Here is a 16,979-nt window from a genome sequence, read left to right as displayed (position 1 = left end):
AAGGGTTTCACATTTGATCATACCCTAATTCTTTGTAGGAGGGCCACAAAAAAAAGGATTATGCGTACACAAAATATATCAACCATGTACAAACATTGCTTGGGTTGGATTTCTAAAAAAACATCATACGATCTCCTTTTATACTTATAATGGAGTGTATCTACCATGTTCACTTGTATTAAATTATGATGAATTTCATCAATCTTGTATGCATGTGTCAATAATGTGTATACCATACCATGAAGTTTTGAAATCTTAGGTCATTTATCAGCTTGAGCATTTTGTAAAAAATATGCACTTTTCACATTTTCAATTTTTGGTGTAATAGTAAACATGATGACGTGTGTGCTAACGTTATATAAAAACTTTTAATCGCTACTAGCACTCATATAATCAGACTTTTGAAATTTATGAATTTAGGATTTGAATATTTTTTTTTACCATGCCCTGACATCAACCATTCAATTTAAAAATTATGGATTAAAATTTTTGATATAACTTTCTCCTAAAATATATACATCTATAACCTAATAATATGTAAATGTGTGTGCAAAAAAATACTCAAAATTACATAAGAAGTTCAAATTTCTCATAGCTATAAAGCTACAAAAATTGTCTCTACTTTGAACTTGAAAAGGTAGCACAAATAAACAAAATGACTGTTTAGTCCACTAGAGAGTGTTCTTCAAATAAACATGTTTACAATATGTATTTTTCTTTGGAGAAGCTTGAACTTTTTACAACAACCTGCTAGTTTTAACGGCGGTGGACAACGCTGACTAAAGTGGCATATGAGGACAACAACAATCGTTGTCAATGACAACAAATATCATCAACGGTGAGTATTTGTATTCAACAAGGATAACCCTTTTTTCAATGATAATGGCCAACATAGTCATAAGAATCATTGACAAGGACGACTATCATTGACAAGGATAACAGTTGTCATATGTGATGAATTTTTATCAACGAATATGATAACGTCTATTATTATGAATGTGGTGGACATCATTGTCCAAAGTATTATCAATGAAGGCAATGATTGTTGTTGATGAGAATGGTGATGTTTGTGGACCAGAACTACAACTGTCATTGATGTTAATTCTTTGTCGACAATGATAATGATGCCTGTCACTAATGAGGATGAAAACTCACATGATGAGGGCAACTACAAAAGTTGTTGACGATAAAAATGACAAATTTCATCTAATGATAATGAAATTTTGTCAACAACAACGATGATGGATATCATTTAGATGACAATAGATAACATCAAGAAGGTCTGTCATTGATGAGGATGACAGCTGTATTTGATGTGGACAAAACAACTATCATTGAAAATGTTTTTGTTACCGATGACGATGATGATTTCAACTATGATGATAAGATAAAACATAAATAAGGATGTCTTTGACTGATTGCCACACATGACAGGGAGAAAGGAAAAGATATTCATACTTCAGAAACTATTTTAATGCATGAAAACTCTTCATTCTAAGTTACCTTTCCCACTATAAATGCTAGTCTCAGAATCAAGCTACTGTTTTGTCACACTATTTATATGTATTCAAATTTTCCCATTGGATAAGTTGCCAATCTCTACCATAAACAATCCCTTAGTAAAAAAATCAATCACAATCTCATGCTATGAACCTAAATAATTGAAAAATCTAACTTCTTCATGTAGAGGGTAGTGATAGCTATAAACATTGAGAGAGAAAAAAACATTGCCAGATTACACAACGGTGTTGACTGATATAGGAGGCAACAATGGTCGAGACACCTTCAAATTCAGAAACTTGATAGGGGGTAGTGATTACTTATAACTTGGCAATGCCAAATTCTTTTAGTGCAGGGCAGCAACATTAACTATAGCTAAAGCCTTATGTCCTGCCGTAAATCCACAGCTAAGAACAATGCCCGGATTGAATGCACGCCGGCCTCAATGCTTGGGTAGGAGTGTTGAGCAACCTTCTCTCATACTATGGAAGTCTCGTGGGAATGCTTGATATTTCTTAGGGGTTTGAAGGAGATTGGACTTGGCCTGTATTAGAGCATCAAAGCATTTTATTATGACACGTGTAAAGGTACATCAATAGCTGAAGGTGTTAGTGAGACATATCCTATATGGGCTAATGGGCCCTGTTCTATAAGCCCATTAGCCCTCTTATCTGTTTCTCTCTCCATAGGGTATATATACCCCTTGTACATCTCCTTATTCTCTTAAGTCATTACTCTATTCTCCTCTCAATCTCTCGTTATCTCCAAGGACCCTCTAGGGTTCACAGAAGGTATTAACCAGGCACGAGGTCTGTACAGGAATGGAGAGATGGGGTGCAGCTTGCGTCGTTGAGTAGTAGCACTCCAGTACCTTGGGGTCCAAAGCTACACATGTGTGCCCACGTGCATTGCCTCTCGAAGCATGCCCCCTTGTCGCACTTGTCGGTTGGTTGTACCACATGCTGGCACCCATACATCAACCTATGCTAGGAGCCCAGCCTCGATGCTCCACGTGCCTCCAACACCCATGCTGACACCTCATCTACTTTGGTCCTCGTAGGGGCTGTTGTGATCAGCTTCCAAGCCTTAGCTCATGTGTACTAAAGTACCACCCGCGGGGACACACCGTTTGTCTTGCATCCATCTATAGTTTAGGGACGCGGACGAGACGAAAAAAATCATCCTGTACGAGGATATGGACAAATTTTGGGGCGAACATTCATCCCGGGGACCACCGAACGGGATGGTTTTCATTCCGTGGGACGAAAAAACCGCCCGTCTGGAGGTCTAGGACGATGGACGGACGGATGTGGACGAAAACCCGCCGGATTCACATCCGACGGTTGACATCTCGCCATGTGGCCTCGCTATGACAATTTGCATTAAGGTCCTTGTAATTTTTTGCACGTGCAAACTGACGCCGCTCAGAATTAATTGTATATATGTCCATTTTCATTCTCTCTCCTCCATATATCCATTAAAATACTTAGAAAAATCAATATTAATATATTAAAAATATAAAATGGGTTTTTTCCGCCCGGGACGAATTTCAGGAAGAAAATTTGTCCCAGTAGGACTGGACAGGACGAAAAACCGTCCCGAGATTATTGGACGGGACGGTTTTTTTGTCGGCGGACGAAAAACCATTCCGTCCTTCGTCCCAGAGCTAACATAGGACGTAGGACGGGACGAAATTTGTCCCGTCCCGTCCTTCGTCCACATCCGGAATGATCCGGATCTATACATCCATCTTTGTGCTTTCACGCTCCATGGCCACATGCGCTGCAGCGCGCGTGCGCTTTGCATTTGCAAGGTCTGGCACCACCCCCCCCCATGGGTAGCACCCACGGGCTGTACACAAGCAATGACAACCCATGCCTGAGCTCCCCCTGATCTTACACGTACGTGCTAGCGAGCACAAACATTATCTGTGCATTGGCTTTAAAGATCAGGGAGGGACCTCACCACCCATGGTGCATGTTCTTGTTACATGATAGGCTCAATGTATGTGATCCGAGTCTACATATCTAGGATTTCCCCTAGAGTAAATCTGTGGCAGACTAGCTCCCCCTTAGTAGAGAGGGGGAGAGAGAGAAGGAAAGATAGCAAGAAAGTTTGAGAGACGGGTGCCTGGGTAGTTAAGCGGATTCCGTCTATTCAGTCTCTTTCATCATCCATACACAGTATTCAGTTCCGTACTTTGTCTCGGATGAATGACAGAACATCATTGATGAAGGAATGGTGACTATGACTAGTTTAGACGAAGGATGGTCACGATGAAAAGAATCCCATGAATAGATGACTGAACGGGCATCAGTTCAGTCATGTCCAGTCCGTGCAAAATCATTATCTATCATCCATCCAACAACCCTACCTAGGAAGGACACAATGCAATCCTAGCTATCTCGTCTCGATAAGCGGCTAAGTATTCGGGACGGGACGGGACGTGACCCACAGTGTGTACGTCCCAGATTGGTCCCGAAGGCTGGTCCATCAGATCTTCATCCAACGGCTGAGATCGTGCAGAACCCACTACAGTCTTAGTCAAACAGTTGACCGCAGCTATCTAGGCAAAAAGCGGCCAAGTATTTGGGACGGGACGGGACGGGACGTGACCCATAGTGTGTACGTCCCAGATTGGTCCCGAAGGCTGGTCCATCAGATCTTCATCCAACGGCTGAGATCGTGCAGAACCCACTACAGTCTTAGTCAAACAGTTGACCGCAGCTATCTAGGCAAAAAGCGGCCAAGTATTTGGGACGGGACGGGACGGGACGTGACCCATAGTGTGTACGTCCCAGATTGGTCCCGAAGGCTGGTCCATCAGATCTTCATCCAACGGCTGAGAATCGTGCAGAACCCACTACAGTCTTAGTCAAACAGTTGACCGCCGCTATCTAGGTAAAAAGCGGCCAAGTATTTGGGACGGGACTGGACGGGACATGACCCACAGTGTGTTCTTCCCAGATTCATCGTCAAGGCTGGTCCATCAGATCTTCATCCAACGGCTGAGATCGTGCAGAGCCCACTACAGTCGTAGTCAAAGAGTTGACCTCCGCGCTCTAAGTAAAAAGAGAAACGTGTTTAGTTTTGAAGAACGCCACGTCAGCATTTTAGCCACGTGCCATGCAGCTATTGAAACCGGAGTCTTCTTCTCCATCCCCTCTCTCTCTCTCTCTCTCTCTCTCTCTGTTTCTCGCCATCGCCATTGTTCTCTTCTGAGAGCTCTCTGCTCAAGATCTGGTCGTCTTCTTCGTGGAAATTCTTCGCTGGATGCAGATTTCAAGCTAGAAGGCTTAGCGCTGCGATCTGGCCAGATCTGGATCTTCATTTTGGTATGATTTGAGCCGGATTTGGGGCTGGCGCTGCGATTTCGCTATGATTTGAGGCGGATTAGGGGGCGGAGAAGCGATGGGAGGAGCGCCGTCGACATCTCAGGGCGGTTCGCAATCGCGAGAGAGCGCCGAGTTCTTGATTGGCGCGCTCGTCGGAGAGAAATCTTATCCGGTCACATCGAGCATTTGGCAGAGTCTTCTTGAGGTGCCGCTCACCGTTCAGTGGTCGCAAGACAGGGTTCATAGCGCTTGCTTGGCGTTTGGTTTGTTACTCTTTCCTTTGACTTGCTCTGCGTTCTGTCGTTTCAGTTCACTGATGAAATAGGAAGCTGAAACTTTAATTGTGAGTTGGTTTAGGTGTTGTTCCACCCTTCGTTCGCTTTAATTTAGCCTTTTTGGTCTCTCATTCGCTGCTGGAATGCTGAGTGAACGAAATTAGAGGATCCTTCTCATTTCTGGTCCGCGGCCTGTTGGTTTGGTCTTAGAGTGTCACTTTGATCGTTTTCTGTGTCTGAAAATGTGTTTGATATCTGGCTTTTAGTCTCCCATCGCGAATCCATCGAATGCCCTGCGTATAATCTCGCTCTACTTTCGTTTTCTGTGTCTTCTATGAGCTATTTGATCATATTTTTCTGTTTGATCTTAATGCATTATTTTGATCGTAATATTTCTTTGGTAGAGAGGTGGCGAGAACGTAAGGGTAGAAAAACACCACTTTAGGACATTTCTCATTGATAGAAGTACAACATAGACAGTTGGGCACATTTCAGTTTTAGGACTGAGGTTATCGAGGAGAGCTGCATATACTTTCCTCTAAATGCATATCTTTTATCTTCTTAATCTTTCCTTTATGTTTACAAAATGGTGAGGGATTAATTTCCTGTAATTTACCTGTGGAAACCAGATGAATATTTGAATCGCACTCTCTCGACAAGCATCAGATAAAACTTTCTGCTGCTGAGTCTCTTTACACCGCAGTTCTATGCAAATATTCTAGCCAAAATAACATATTTCTTTCCAGAACTCTGCTATGTCCGGCATTTTTTTTGAATTTTCTTGTTTAATTTTCTGCTGTCTTTAAGATTAAGGTAATCTCAGAACTATTGAAAATAGATCCCAATCAAGCTTGTCTTCTGAAGAAACTTAGGGATTAGCCTTCACGCTGACAGATTTCGCGTAAGCTGATACAAAACGAAGACTGATTCCTTTGTGGGTATCCTTGTTTTCAGTTCTGTATTGATAGGATTTTGATTTATTGTCTTCGAGGGTCAAATGTTAGTGCGGAGCCTGAAATATTGAATGATAATTGCTGCAGATGACTCTAGACCTTGACATCTCGTGGTTTTTCATTTTCTGTTTTCTATAATACCAATATCTGGAAGAATTAGCCATAGGACTCTGGGGTCGATTGTCATCTTTGTTCCGACTGGTCATCCAGAAAATGGGTTCTTTCTGGAGGGGCAAAGAGAAGTAGTTTAAAAATATCTGTTTGCTACTGCTCATGTATTGGCTGTAAAATTTACCACCTTATAGATTTGCTTTACTTGGGATCAGTCCGGCATGTGATGTGTTGGACACTTATTTTATTTTAAGAACTTTCTGGTAAAAATGTTAATCTTGGATGTGCTCATCATTCAGGTTTCAGCATTTACATCAAAAAATTCTGTGATAAAATGGGAAAAATATAGTAAGCGTAAAAAATGATCTGTTTTTCATTATTGTTGAAATGAATAATGATCAAATAGTTCTTTCAAAAAAAATATGATCAAATATTTCAGTTGTACGGGAACATCCATTTAAGTCAAGTAAAGGATTTGAGTCTCTCTTGCAGGCAAAAATAATCATCAGACAAGACATCTTGCCAAGATCTTACTTCATTTGGCATGGAGCCTACGAGAGTGTCAAGCAAATTTAAATACATCTTCAACATTGAAGGCCGTTAATGCTGCGTATATCTCATCAACATTTCTTAAGCACTTCATTGAAAATTCCAAGATTCATAAATTTGAAGATCTGTACCTTGAAATTGACGAAAGTGAGATGAGACCAGAAGATCTTTCAGAAGGTTGGCAATTTCCTTTATTCCTTCATCTAAATTATTTTACTTTGACTAATATGATGATTTACATTTGTGTACGACTTAGTTTCACTTGACTAGTGGATGCGCTTCTTGTTTTACATTTTTGCGCTAGCATCTGTTTTTTATGTTGAGATTCTTGTGCTTTACACAGTGAGTTCTATCCTTCACAAATTTCCATCAAAATATGAACAATTATGTGCTGAGAAGAATTTCGCTCACGTTTTGCCTCGTTTTATTGTAGATACAAGCGTTTCTCATTTTGTTATGTCCGAAATTCTTTTTTTTATTGGAAAGTCTGAAGTAAGGTACGTTTTCTGATGATTCCTACTTTAGTGATCCTTATTTGTTGCAAATTTTTAGATCTCTGACCTCATTTCATCTTTCGTTTAAGTCCTCAGTCATATATGGTGCACTTCGAAATTTTGAACTTCATGCTCGTGGCTTTATCAACTCAGCTACGTTCTGGACCTTTGCCAGAACCAGGTGATGCTCATCCATTTATTGATGCAGCCATGAATCAGGTGCTGAACTCTTTTCCTGCAAGTAGGGTTGGCAGGTAATATGTATAAGGATGAGAGGGTGATGACGATTCTTGTCATGATCCTCATCACTCATTTTCTTAGAGACAACAATGAGAATGATGAGTCCATCGTTATTGTCCTACATTTGCAAATTTTTGATGGATCATGATTACAATCTGTCATCATTTTTTTGCCGCTTTCTTTATTTTTAATCTTTCAGATTGAGGGGCAATTGCAAATCATCATTATCCTCATTATTTGTCTGTGGTTTAGATGATGATGGTGATCTCATCTTCTAATTGCTGCGGATGAGGATGATGACAAGTGGTCCTTGGCATCGTCCCTTTTAGAGGACAAATTCTTCATCGTTGGCAAATTCTACTGGCAAGTTTTTGAGCTAACAGCATAATGGAAGTCACATCTGATCCTCAAAATTTTTGTTTAATGCAGGGTAGTGCTGTTATCTCTTCTGTTGTACATAAATTACTTACCAACTATATTACACGGCCTCATATCTCGTTCAGTGGCCCTGGCTTTTCCACTTCGATCCGAGAAATGCAACGTGGTGTTCTGCAGAGAATTAGTTCAGCTGCAGGTTTGAATTATAAGATATCAGCTTCAGTTTTTTCTGCACTCTCATTAATATCTTTATAATATAGATAATTCCATTAAAATATTTAAATACCTATATCTTTCTATTGTCATAACTGCCACATGTTCGACTTCATCTGTTATTTCCTTTGTACTTCATGCCTTTCTCCAATATCCATTGTTCATAATCCGCACATGAGATTTTTGATCAAGTTTTAGTGTCTGTTGTCCTGCACTCTCATTAATGTCTTTATGATATAGATAAATCCATTAAAAGAATTATATATCAATATCTTTCTAATCTCTTAACTGCTACATATTTCCCTTGATCTGTACTTCATGCCTTGGTTCAATATGCATTGTTTGTAATTCACTTGTGAGAAATTTGATCAATTTTTAATGTTGGCAGCGAATTTTGTCTTATTACCTTACTACACTTTCAACTACCTTCTCAATGCAAGCGCTGATGGATCAAAGAGTCTTTTGGCTCAAAATAGTCTGCTCGTACTCCTTGTCCTAGTACACTACCGACAATGCACTGTAGTAGGAGAATCTTCTGAGAATCTTCCTTCCAATGATGTTTCTCACTACTCTATCAATCCCTATTGCAAGGCAGTGGAAAATGCTAGAGATGTTGAACGTAAGATCATCTTCACTTTAATCTACCTATCTTTTTTTTTGACGATGAATTCTTTGTTCTCTCTGATTTTTTGTCTCTAATATTTCGTTGCAGTAGATCGTGTAGATATTGAAGGGAATGCCCCGGCGGGGCCACTGGTGAGATTGCCGTTTGCTTCATTATTTGATGCACTTGGAACGTAAGTACTGGCCCTTTTTTTTCTTTCACAAATTTCTGTGTCATAGGGCCTTCACTGTAGATTCGTTAAGAGTCAAAGAATGTGAATCAAAATACAGCGTAAACAAGTACTAGTTACGTTGGAAAACTCTGAGATATTTATAAGGTCTGGAGGAAAATTATGGAGGTCGAAAGAAGATCTACAGACGTGGGCCGTTTTATGTGAGATCGCGGTGGATTCTTTGAAGAGACTTGGTATATGAATCAAAATAACTGTAAAAAGATACACCACCGTAAAATGATCTTGTTTCTGTAATTAGCTAAGGTAGCTCTGTGATTTACATTCAGCGTAAAAAGATATAGGCATCTTGTTTCTGTAATTGTTTCAGGCCAAATTTATCGTCTCTCTTATAAAATCATAGAGGCGAAAAGCAGATCTATAGACGTGTGTCCTTACATGCGAGGAAGTGTTCTCTTTTTGTAGAAGTGCTTGAACATGTTTTTTATTGTGGACCCTCTGAAAGAGACGTGTGAGATAATGCCGTCAAATATTTACTAATTTGGATATGCTACATTCCTTATTGGTATAAACTGCTTTGATAACTTTGTAGGTGAAATTCTTGCTTTCTCGTCATACTTTGAAGCTTATTGTAGCTACTCTGTAATGAAACTCAGCAATCCTGTACTCATATTCTATGTATTGATCATTTTTTCTGTAAATGTCTATTAAAGTCAGATAGAGTGAAGTAAGACATGATATACTCTATTGATTTTCTAGGGTTATTCTTTTATCTCCCAGGGCGGTAGACTCCCTCCGTCGCGCTGCGTCTACTTTTCTCTCTCTCTCTCTCTCTTCTCCTGCGTTCCAAAATCCAAAATCTCATACCAAGAATATAGAGCACTATCATATTTTTTTGTTTATTATAGGTTGAACGAAAATTATGTTCACAATTTGAAATGCTCGTGATCAGTTGATTTGCTTCTTTCATTTGAAAATCTTTCTTGAAGAAACGATACATAAAAACATCAAGCCTAAACTAAACACAATGCCAATTCTCGTTGGCTTTATGAAGTAGATCCCTTTATAGGTTGTTATTTTGTCTTTCCAAGCTTTAGACTCTTCAATATTTTTTATGTTCTCCTTTCTGTGATTTTCCTTTTGTATTTTCTTCTTTTGAAATCCTTATTATCTTCAAATCTGCAGGTGCTTGTCGGAGGAGAGCTCTGTTCTACTGCTTTATTCCTTAATATATGGGAACTCAAACTTCTTAGAATATGTTTTTGTGCGAACCGATCTTGATACTCTGGTATGCACAGCTTCTAAGGTTTAATTTTGTTAGTAGATGTACTTATTCTTGTACTTTCAGTTTTTTTCTTATATTTGGATGCTTTTTATATTTCTCTATCATTACATTTTCAAGTCCTAAAGTTGTGATTAATTTGTGGCCCAGTTGATGCCAATTCTGGAAACCCTGTATAATGCATCAAGGCGGACATCAAATCAAATATACATGCTCTTGATCATTCTCCTTGTTCTAAGCCAAGATTCGTCTTTCAATGCCAGTATACACAAGCTGGTAATAGTCTCCAAAATTATCAAACATACAAGTTTTTTACGATCGTCCCATAAAGTCAAAGAATTTTACTTTCAGCTATTGCCAAGTGTTCCGTGGTACCGGGAGCGTCTTCTACATAACACTTCGCTTGGTTCCCTTATGGTTATTATTCTAATCAGGACTGTCAAGTATAATATGTCAAAAGTTCGGGTATGTACGTCCTTTTCATCATTTTTGCAATTTCTACGGTACACTTGTTTTTATTAAAAAAATATGATAAAAAATATTTGATTATATGTTTGAAGTTATTAAGCGGCCATACTTTTCAAGGATGATAATTCATCATTTCATTGTCTTCAAGAATATTATATTTCCTAATATTGGGATAGCAATCTCGTCTTCCATTAAACTTATATCTTCAAGTTTATGCATCTATATATATTGTTTTCTTAAAAGCCTTTATCATTTACACAATCAAAGACACAGGATCTCTAATTTAATTAGTTGGGTTTATGATTGATAAGAGAAAGAGAGAAGAATCTGGTTAGATAAACTAAGCTCAATTCACATTAGGTGTTCCTAATCTTAAAAGGGACAGGAACCTTCATAGAAGAAAATTATAATAAATCTCTACTTCATAATTGGGATGGAAACCCAAAGGATGGAAACTTACAATGAACCCCCTACTTCTAACAGAATAGGGATAGGGAATTAAATACTCCCCTACTTCTTTCATAATAGGGATAGGAACCCTAAGAAAGTGAAATTACGATAAACTCTACTAATATAATGCGTAAAATTTCAGGATGTTTACCTGCATACAAACTGTCTCGCGACTTTGGCGAACATGGCTCCTCATGTCCACAGGTTAAGTGGCTTTGCCTCCCAGAGTCTAATAAGCCTAGTTGACAAGCTCGGTCGCAAGTAAGTCAAAATGCATCATATCCAAAAGTATGAAATTTTATTGTTATTAATTTTCTTCTAAAAGCTCTCCAACAATCAGGTACACGAAATTGGTTGAAATTAAACAGGGAAAAGTCCTTGAGTCAGAAGGGGAACAAATGGAGGGCGCTCCAAACCATGATGATGTGGTAACTTTCTGTTCATTACTTTTATTTTTACTCATTATTTTGTAATTAAGTATTTTTTAATTACCTGAATAATACAGTCTGCAGAGCTTCAGATTTATACAGACTTCTTAAGAATAGTACTGGAAATTCTGAATGCAATATTGATCTATGCCTTGCCGCGTAATCCTGAGGTCCGCTTTCCATTGCATAAAACTGGCCCTTCCTTATATTTTCTCGTTATTTTTTAATCATCTGAATAATAATCTGCATTGCTTAGGTTGTGTACGCAGTAATGCACAGGCAAGAGGTGTTTCAGCCTTTCAGGAATCATTCACGTTTCAACGAGTTGCTCGAAAATATTTACACTGTGGGAAATCCTACATATAAACTCTTGAATTGAGTTATTCTTGAAGCTCATTAATAATTAATTTTTTCAGGTGCTAGATTTCTTTAATAGCCGTATGGATACCCGGTTAATAGAGGGTGAATGGTCTGTGGACAAGGTCCTGCAGGTTATTATCACCAACTGCCGATTCTGGCATGGCGAGGGAATGAAGGTAGATTAATATTGAATTAGTAATATTATTATATGAAATTTTTTTGAACGAATTCTGATTCTGAGGAGTTTTTTCCACAGATGTTTAATCAGCTCAAGTTCACTTACGAGCAAGAAGGCCATCATGAAGAGTTTTTTATTCCTTACATATGGCAGCTGGTGCTTTCTACCAGGTAAATTCGTTTTCCCAAAATACCCTTTTTCTATTTTATTTAGTGTAAAAGGTTTACGCAGTCTTTTCGCTCTCACCCTCAGCCAATAAATTTGGTTTTTACCTGAATTGTAGTTATTTCATGTTTTTTTCTGGGGTAATTTATTGGCCCAGATTTTTCCGCATTCATCTTCTAAGACTTTGAAATTAAGATCTCCGTCCTTGACTACACTATGATAAAACACGATTATCTTTATTCACTTGACATAATTGCACGAAACACGATTATATGAAACATACCATTTTCCCTTTCATTTTTTCTTGTATGCTATGATCTAGGGTTCATACTAACAAACGGTTTCTTTGCTTTTTTATAGTGGACTGACGTTCAACCCAAATGCTATTAAACTATTTGTAACGGATGGCGAGGCCAATCAATAGAGGTGGTGATTTATGTACTTATTTATTTTCCGTTTAATCATCATGTCAGTTTTTCTCTGAAAAGTCTCACATTCATTGCGTTCCATCTGCCTTGTTTAGGCAGATGGATCACTAAAAAATTACATTCAAGACCCTAATAAAGTATGAAAATAACAAACTCTTATATTCTTCGTAAACAATTCATATTTCTCCAAAATTGTTAACTCTTCGTTGTCAAATATTTGTGCTATTCGGAAGTTTTCTTTTATATTTGGTGTTTATCGTGCCAGCATCAAACTACTCTCTGATTACATATGTCTTGATTTTTAGGAGGTTTATATTTATTATTCAAAATTCTAGGAACCTCACCTTCTGGTACAAAAATTTTGAACTTCAAGTATTTTTATTAAATGGAGGTTTGGGAGGTCAGAAATTTATCATTGTTTCCACTCGGAGATAATAGAGTGATCATCAAGATGGAAGAGGACCAAGAAGAAACAATAGCTAGGATAATGATGAATATATGTTTATTTCGTTCTATCTAGTGGCTCATTTTATGTCATTAAAGATGTCATTAGTTTCTACTTATTCCCTATTAAATTTAATTTTTCTCTGTGGCAACAGCTGCTTTGGGCCTCGAGATGAGACTTAAACTTTGCTTGTGTACATTTCCAACTTTATTGTTTTTTAATTGATATTGATGTTAACACTCTTTTTGTCCATCATAATTATTATTCATCTAGCTTTAAATAAGGAATGAATCCATCATAAATAAAAACATGCCAAATAAGATTGTAGGGTATGTTTATCATCAGCCTTTGGATGACCATGATAGGTTTCTGTCTATTATCGACCATGAGGCAATTTATCAATTTTATTTAGCTAAAACCTATTAATTTATCACTTTCGGTTTACAATCTTTGAACGAATAGAGGTTCTATAATACAAACTGATCCTGTGACCGTATATATAATGTGTTGAAACTTTTTCAAATGATTACTTGATGGAATTATTAAGACAGTTCTTTACCAAAGTTATTGTGGTGTGATTCTAAACGCTTTGATGAATGCGAATGATGATCTTACTTGAAGGGGGCTAGGAGAAAATTTGCAACGAAGAACATCATCTGAAGATGATTGCGCCAATAGGGGTTGTAAAAACACAACAGAGGTATGATTCGAACGATAAGCTCAGCATTGTAGACGGGGTTAGAAATGTCCATTGGAAGTTATAATAAAATATTCAATTGAAAACACTTGGAATTTTCGGAGTAATGTGTCTGGTATCTTGCTTTCATGAAATCTAAATAAATACATCACTTGGGGATAAAAACCCTGATCTGATATTTATGTTTTTTGAAATAGTTAAACATCTAAAATATCTTTTATGTTTCAGTGTGATATTCCCAAGGGCTAAGATAAACAAATACAGTTAACGATTTTTCTTTAAATAATAAGAGCACTGATCTTAATCAGTCCTTAATTTTGAGTATTTCTTAATTCTTCTGTGGTTACAGATTGAAATCAATGAGCTTTGTGTAGATTATATTTCTTACCGTTTTGTACGCATAAATATGAATGTGTTGCATTGCCGTAAGTATAAGTAGCAAGTCCAAAAAGTTGAAGTTTGGAATAAATAATTACTGAAACTATTAAAGAATAATGTTCTAAATGGATTATTATGCATTTCTTTGTGACTTTTTGAGGTTAAATAGATATCAAATGAGTTAATTAGGGATTGTTCGTCCAATATCGGTCCGATATCTGATATTGTACATTCGATATCTGATATCCAGAAAAAAAGGGGACGGTGTCTGATATCGGATATCGGACGATATCTGTCCGATAGGTGAAAACAGATATCAGAAACGGATATCAAATGGGTAAGGACAAGATGGATATCGGATACCGGATATCGGATTTCGATATCTGGATATCGGAACTGGTATCTGGATATCGATACCGAGTATCTACAGAATAAATGAGTATTGAACATCAATTTAGATGATTTATGTTAACAACGACACATGTTTTTGATATATATTCTACCTCGTTTAATATATACCTTTCTTTTGTTTTCTTCCATATGGGATAACATGATTCAGAGTTTAACATTAAACTCCGAATCCTATTGTCCCATATGGAAGAAAACAAAAATTTTGAGCTGTATATATTAAACGAGGTATTAAATGATTTAATAACATTTTAATAGATAATTAATATATTATTACCTCATTTAATACATAATAAGTATATATATTTAATATGTTACTATCTCGTCCCAGCTCAAAATTTCTGTTTTCTTCCATATGGGACAATAGGATGCGGAGTTTAATGTTGAACTCCGAATCCTGTTATCCCATATGGGAGAAAAAAATTTGAGCTGTATATATTAAAGAGCTAGTTTGTAATTTAAAAAGCTCTCTGCTATATCGCTGGCCCACGTGTATCCTCTCCAAACTGTTGCGCTATGACGATTAAATTATATTTTTAGACAACCCTTGTAAGTTGGATATTGAAATTCGATATCGTCATCCTCTCCGAGAAATGGAGGCGGATGCCGACATTGAGACGGATATCGATATCGGATATCAGTACTGAAGCAACCGATATCCGGATATCAGAAAAAATGTATACCGAAAATTTGATTTTCGGTAACCAGTACAGCATCCGTCCCGATACCGTAATCAGATACCGGTATCGGGGCTGACGATCCCGAGGGTTAATAATGGATACTTGTCTTTCTTTTTGAAGTAATTTGTGTCACCAAACGTGAAATGAGATTTTTAACATCTATTATTTTGTGTTTTTTGAGATCTTTAAAGGGCTCCAACAACATTATTGGATCTTACGCCGATTATTAATCCTTTTTTTTTGGAAGTTGGATTTCCGTTCCCTGTTCCAATGTTATAAAATGATTCATTTTAAAATAGTTAACAGATTTTGTAATCCGCGAAAGACTATTTTATACACTTCCTCAAAACTTACTTTCCTATTTTGAGATACTTCCCCTTTTACTCTGTTGAAAAGTTTCTCTTATAACTTTAGCTGATGCTTAATTTTTATAAATATAGTTTAAGATGAAACTGTCTCAAGCATCTCAACCCCAATGTAATTTCATCTCATTATTTTAGTTATTCTATGAATTTGTTAGTAAATGCTATTTATATAACCAAAAGAAAGTACAAATAAAACTATAAAAAATGTGTTTGAAAATATAGTATGGTATATAGTAAGTCAAATATGTAGGTGCAATATTTAGATATCATTGGGTATAGTAGATATGTTGTGTATAATGGACATTAATGTATTATTATATTTTAAAAAGTTCTGTATATTACATAGATCTGGTGCAGATAAGTTGTATAGGAACAAATATAATTCATACGTAAAACTATTTGTGGTGGCAATGCTTTATAGAGTTATATAATTCATATATCATGTTATACTACATACATATTAATTTAATTTTTAGATTACAATAAACAAGGTCAAAGATAGCAAGTTACAAGGTATCTGCATGAGTAACAAGAAAAAAATCTATGGTTCTAGATTGAAAGTTCAATAAATCATAAAGAATAAAAATTCAATAAAATGAGAAATTGAAGGTGTTTTAAGTGGGACGAAGCTTGAAACAGCAGAATCTAAGTTCAATAAACTATAAAGAATAAAAATTCAACAAAATGAGAAATTGAAGGTGTTTTAATTGGGATTAAGACAAACATTGAATATTATATGCTACTCTAATTTTAATCTAAACTGTGTTACAAAATTGATGATGAGTACGAAATCAAAATTTACCAAGATAGCGTTGAAAAATTGATGGATCAATATTTGATCTGACCTTCTCACTGTTTGGCAGAGAAGTAGATTCAAGTTTGATTTTCTCTTACTTCTAAGTGTAGTAGAATTTGGAAGGCAAACATTTCTTGTCCTTGAGTTTGTGGGATGATGTGGCCTAATCAGCACATACTGCATAGCGAGGATATAAGGTACACCTGGGTTGACTTAGTGTTTCTTAGTCAACCAGGACACTTCAGCAAATTAATCCCATTTATCAGCCTGTGCTAGAAGCCCCATTTACCTGCTCCAAGCCTGGAGTCTGTTGACTCAGTGGGTACTATTGATCCACCCTGAACCCATGACTTTCTAGTCCTGCACTGGCAACCCAATACAAACCTGAATAAGCCCACAAATCCTGATATGAAGGGAACAACCTTTTATAGTTAATACTCTGACTTAAAAGTCTCCAGATTTGTGGGCTTTTTTTACCAAATAAAGTCTGTACAAATCCAAATGAATCCGAAAATTTAGAAATATTATCATGAATAAATAAATTTCAGGATAAATAAAAATGAAAAAAAATCTAAATATGAGATAAGAAACAACATGTTCACACATGAA

The 16,979-nt window shown here is 36.9% G+C and overlaps 1 protein-coding gene across 1 annotated transcript; it reads left to right on the top strand.

Annotated features, from left to right (window-relative positions):
• The first annotated feature begins 4,676 nt into the window (after window positions 1–4,676).
• Window positions 4,677–13,850, top strand: LOC144702778 (dyggve-melchior-clausen syndrome protein). Its single transcript, XM_078574819.1, has 18 exons — window positions 4,677–5,098; window positions 6,667–6,900; window positions 7,157–7,220; window positions 7,307–7,436; window positions 7,887–8,031; window positions 8,437–8,667; window positions 8,761–8,845; window positions 10,028–10,130; window positions 10,275–10,400; window positions 10,476–10,589; window positions 11,185–11,303; window positions 11,383–11,470; window positions 11,548–11,640; window positions 11,727–11,816; window positions 11,887–12,006; window positions 12,087–12,178; window positions 12,534–12,599; window positions 13,668–13,850. Exons 1-17 carry the CDS (start codon window positions 4,912–4,914, stop codon window positions 12,595–12,597), a joined length of 2,085 nt encoding a protein of 694 aa, XP_078430945.1. The 5' UTR covers window positions 4,677–4,911; the 3' UTR covers window positions 12,598–12,599; window positions 13,668–13,850.
• Window positions 13,851–16,979: the final 3,129 nt, after the last annotated feature.

This window comes from Wolffia australiana, chromosome 4 (genome assembly GCF_029677425.1).
Source record: "Wolffia australiana isolate 7733 chromosome 4, ASM2967742v1".
Classification (NCBI taxonomy): Eukaryota; Viridiplantae; Streptophyta; class Magnoliopsida; order Alismatales; family Araceae; genus Wolffia; species Wolffia australiana.
The sequence above is the reverse complement of the archived record's forward strand: the minus strand, read 5'-3'. Positions and strand labels throughout refer to the sequence as shown.

What these genes read in the sequence shown, in the direction of transcription:
- LOC144702778 (XM_078574819.1), top strand. Translation starts at nt 4,912, where the DNA reads ATGGGAGGAGCGCCGTCGACATCTCAGGGCGGTTCGCAATCGCGAGAG. An exon ending in TTGATGCAGCCATGAATCAG is followed by an intron (nt 7,437 to 7,886) that starts GTGCTGAACTCT and finishes TGTTTAATGCAG; the next exon opens with GGTAGTGCTGTTATCTCTTC. An exon ending in TTATTTGATGCACTTGGAAC is followed by an intron (nt 8,846 to 10,027) that starts GTAAGTACTGGC and finishes TCAAATCTGCAG; the next exon opens with GTGCTTGTCGGAGGAGAGCT.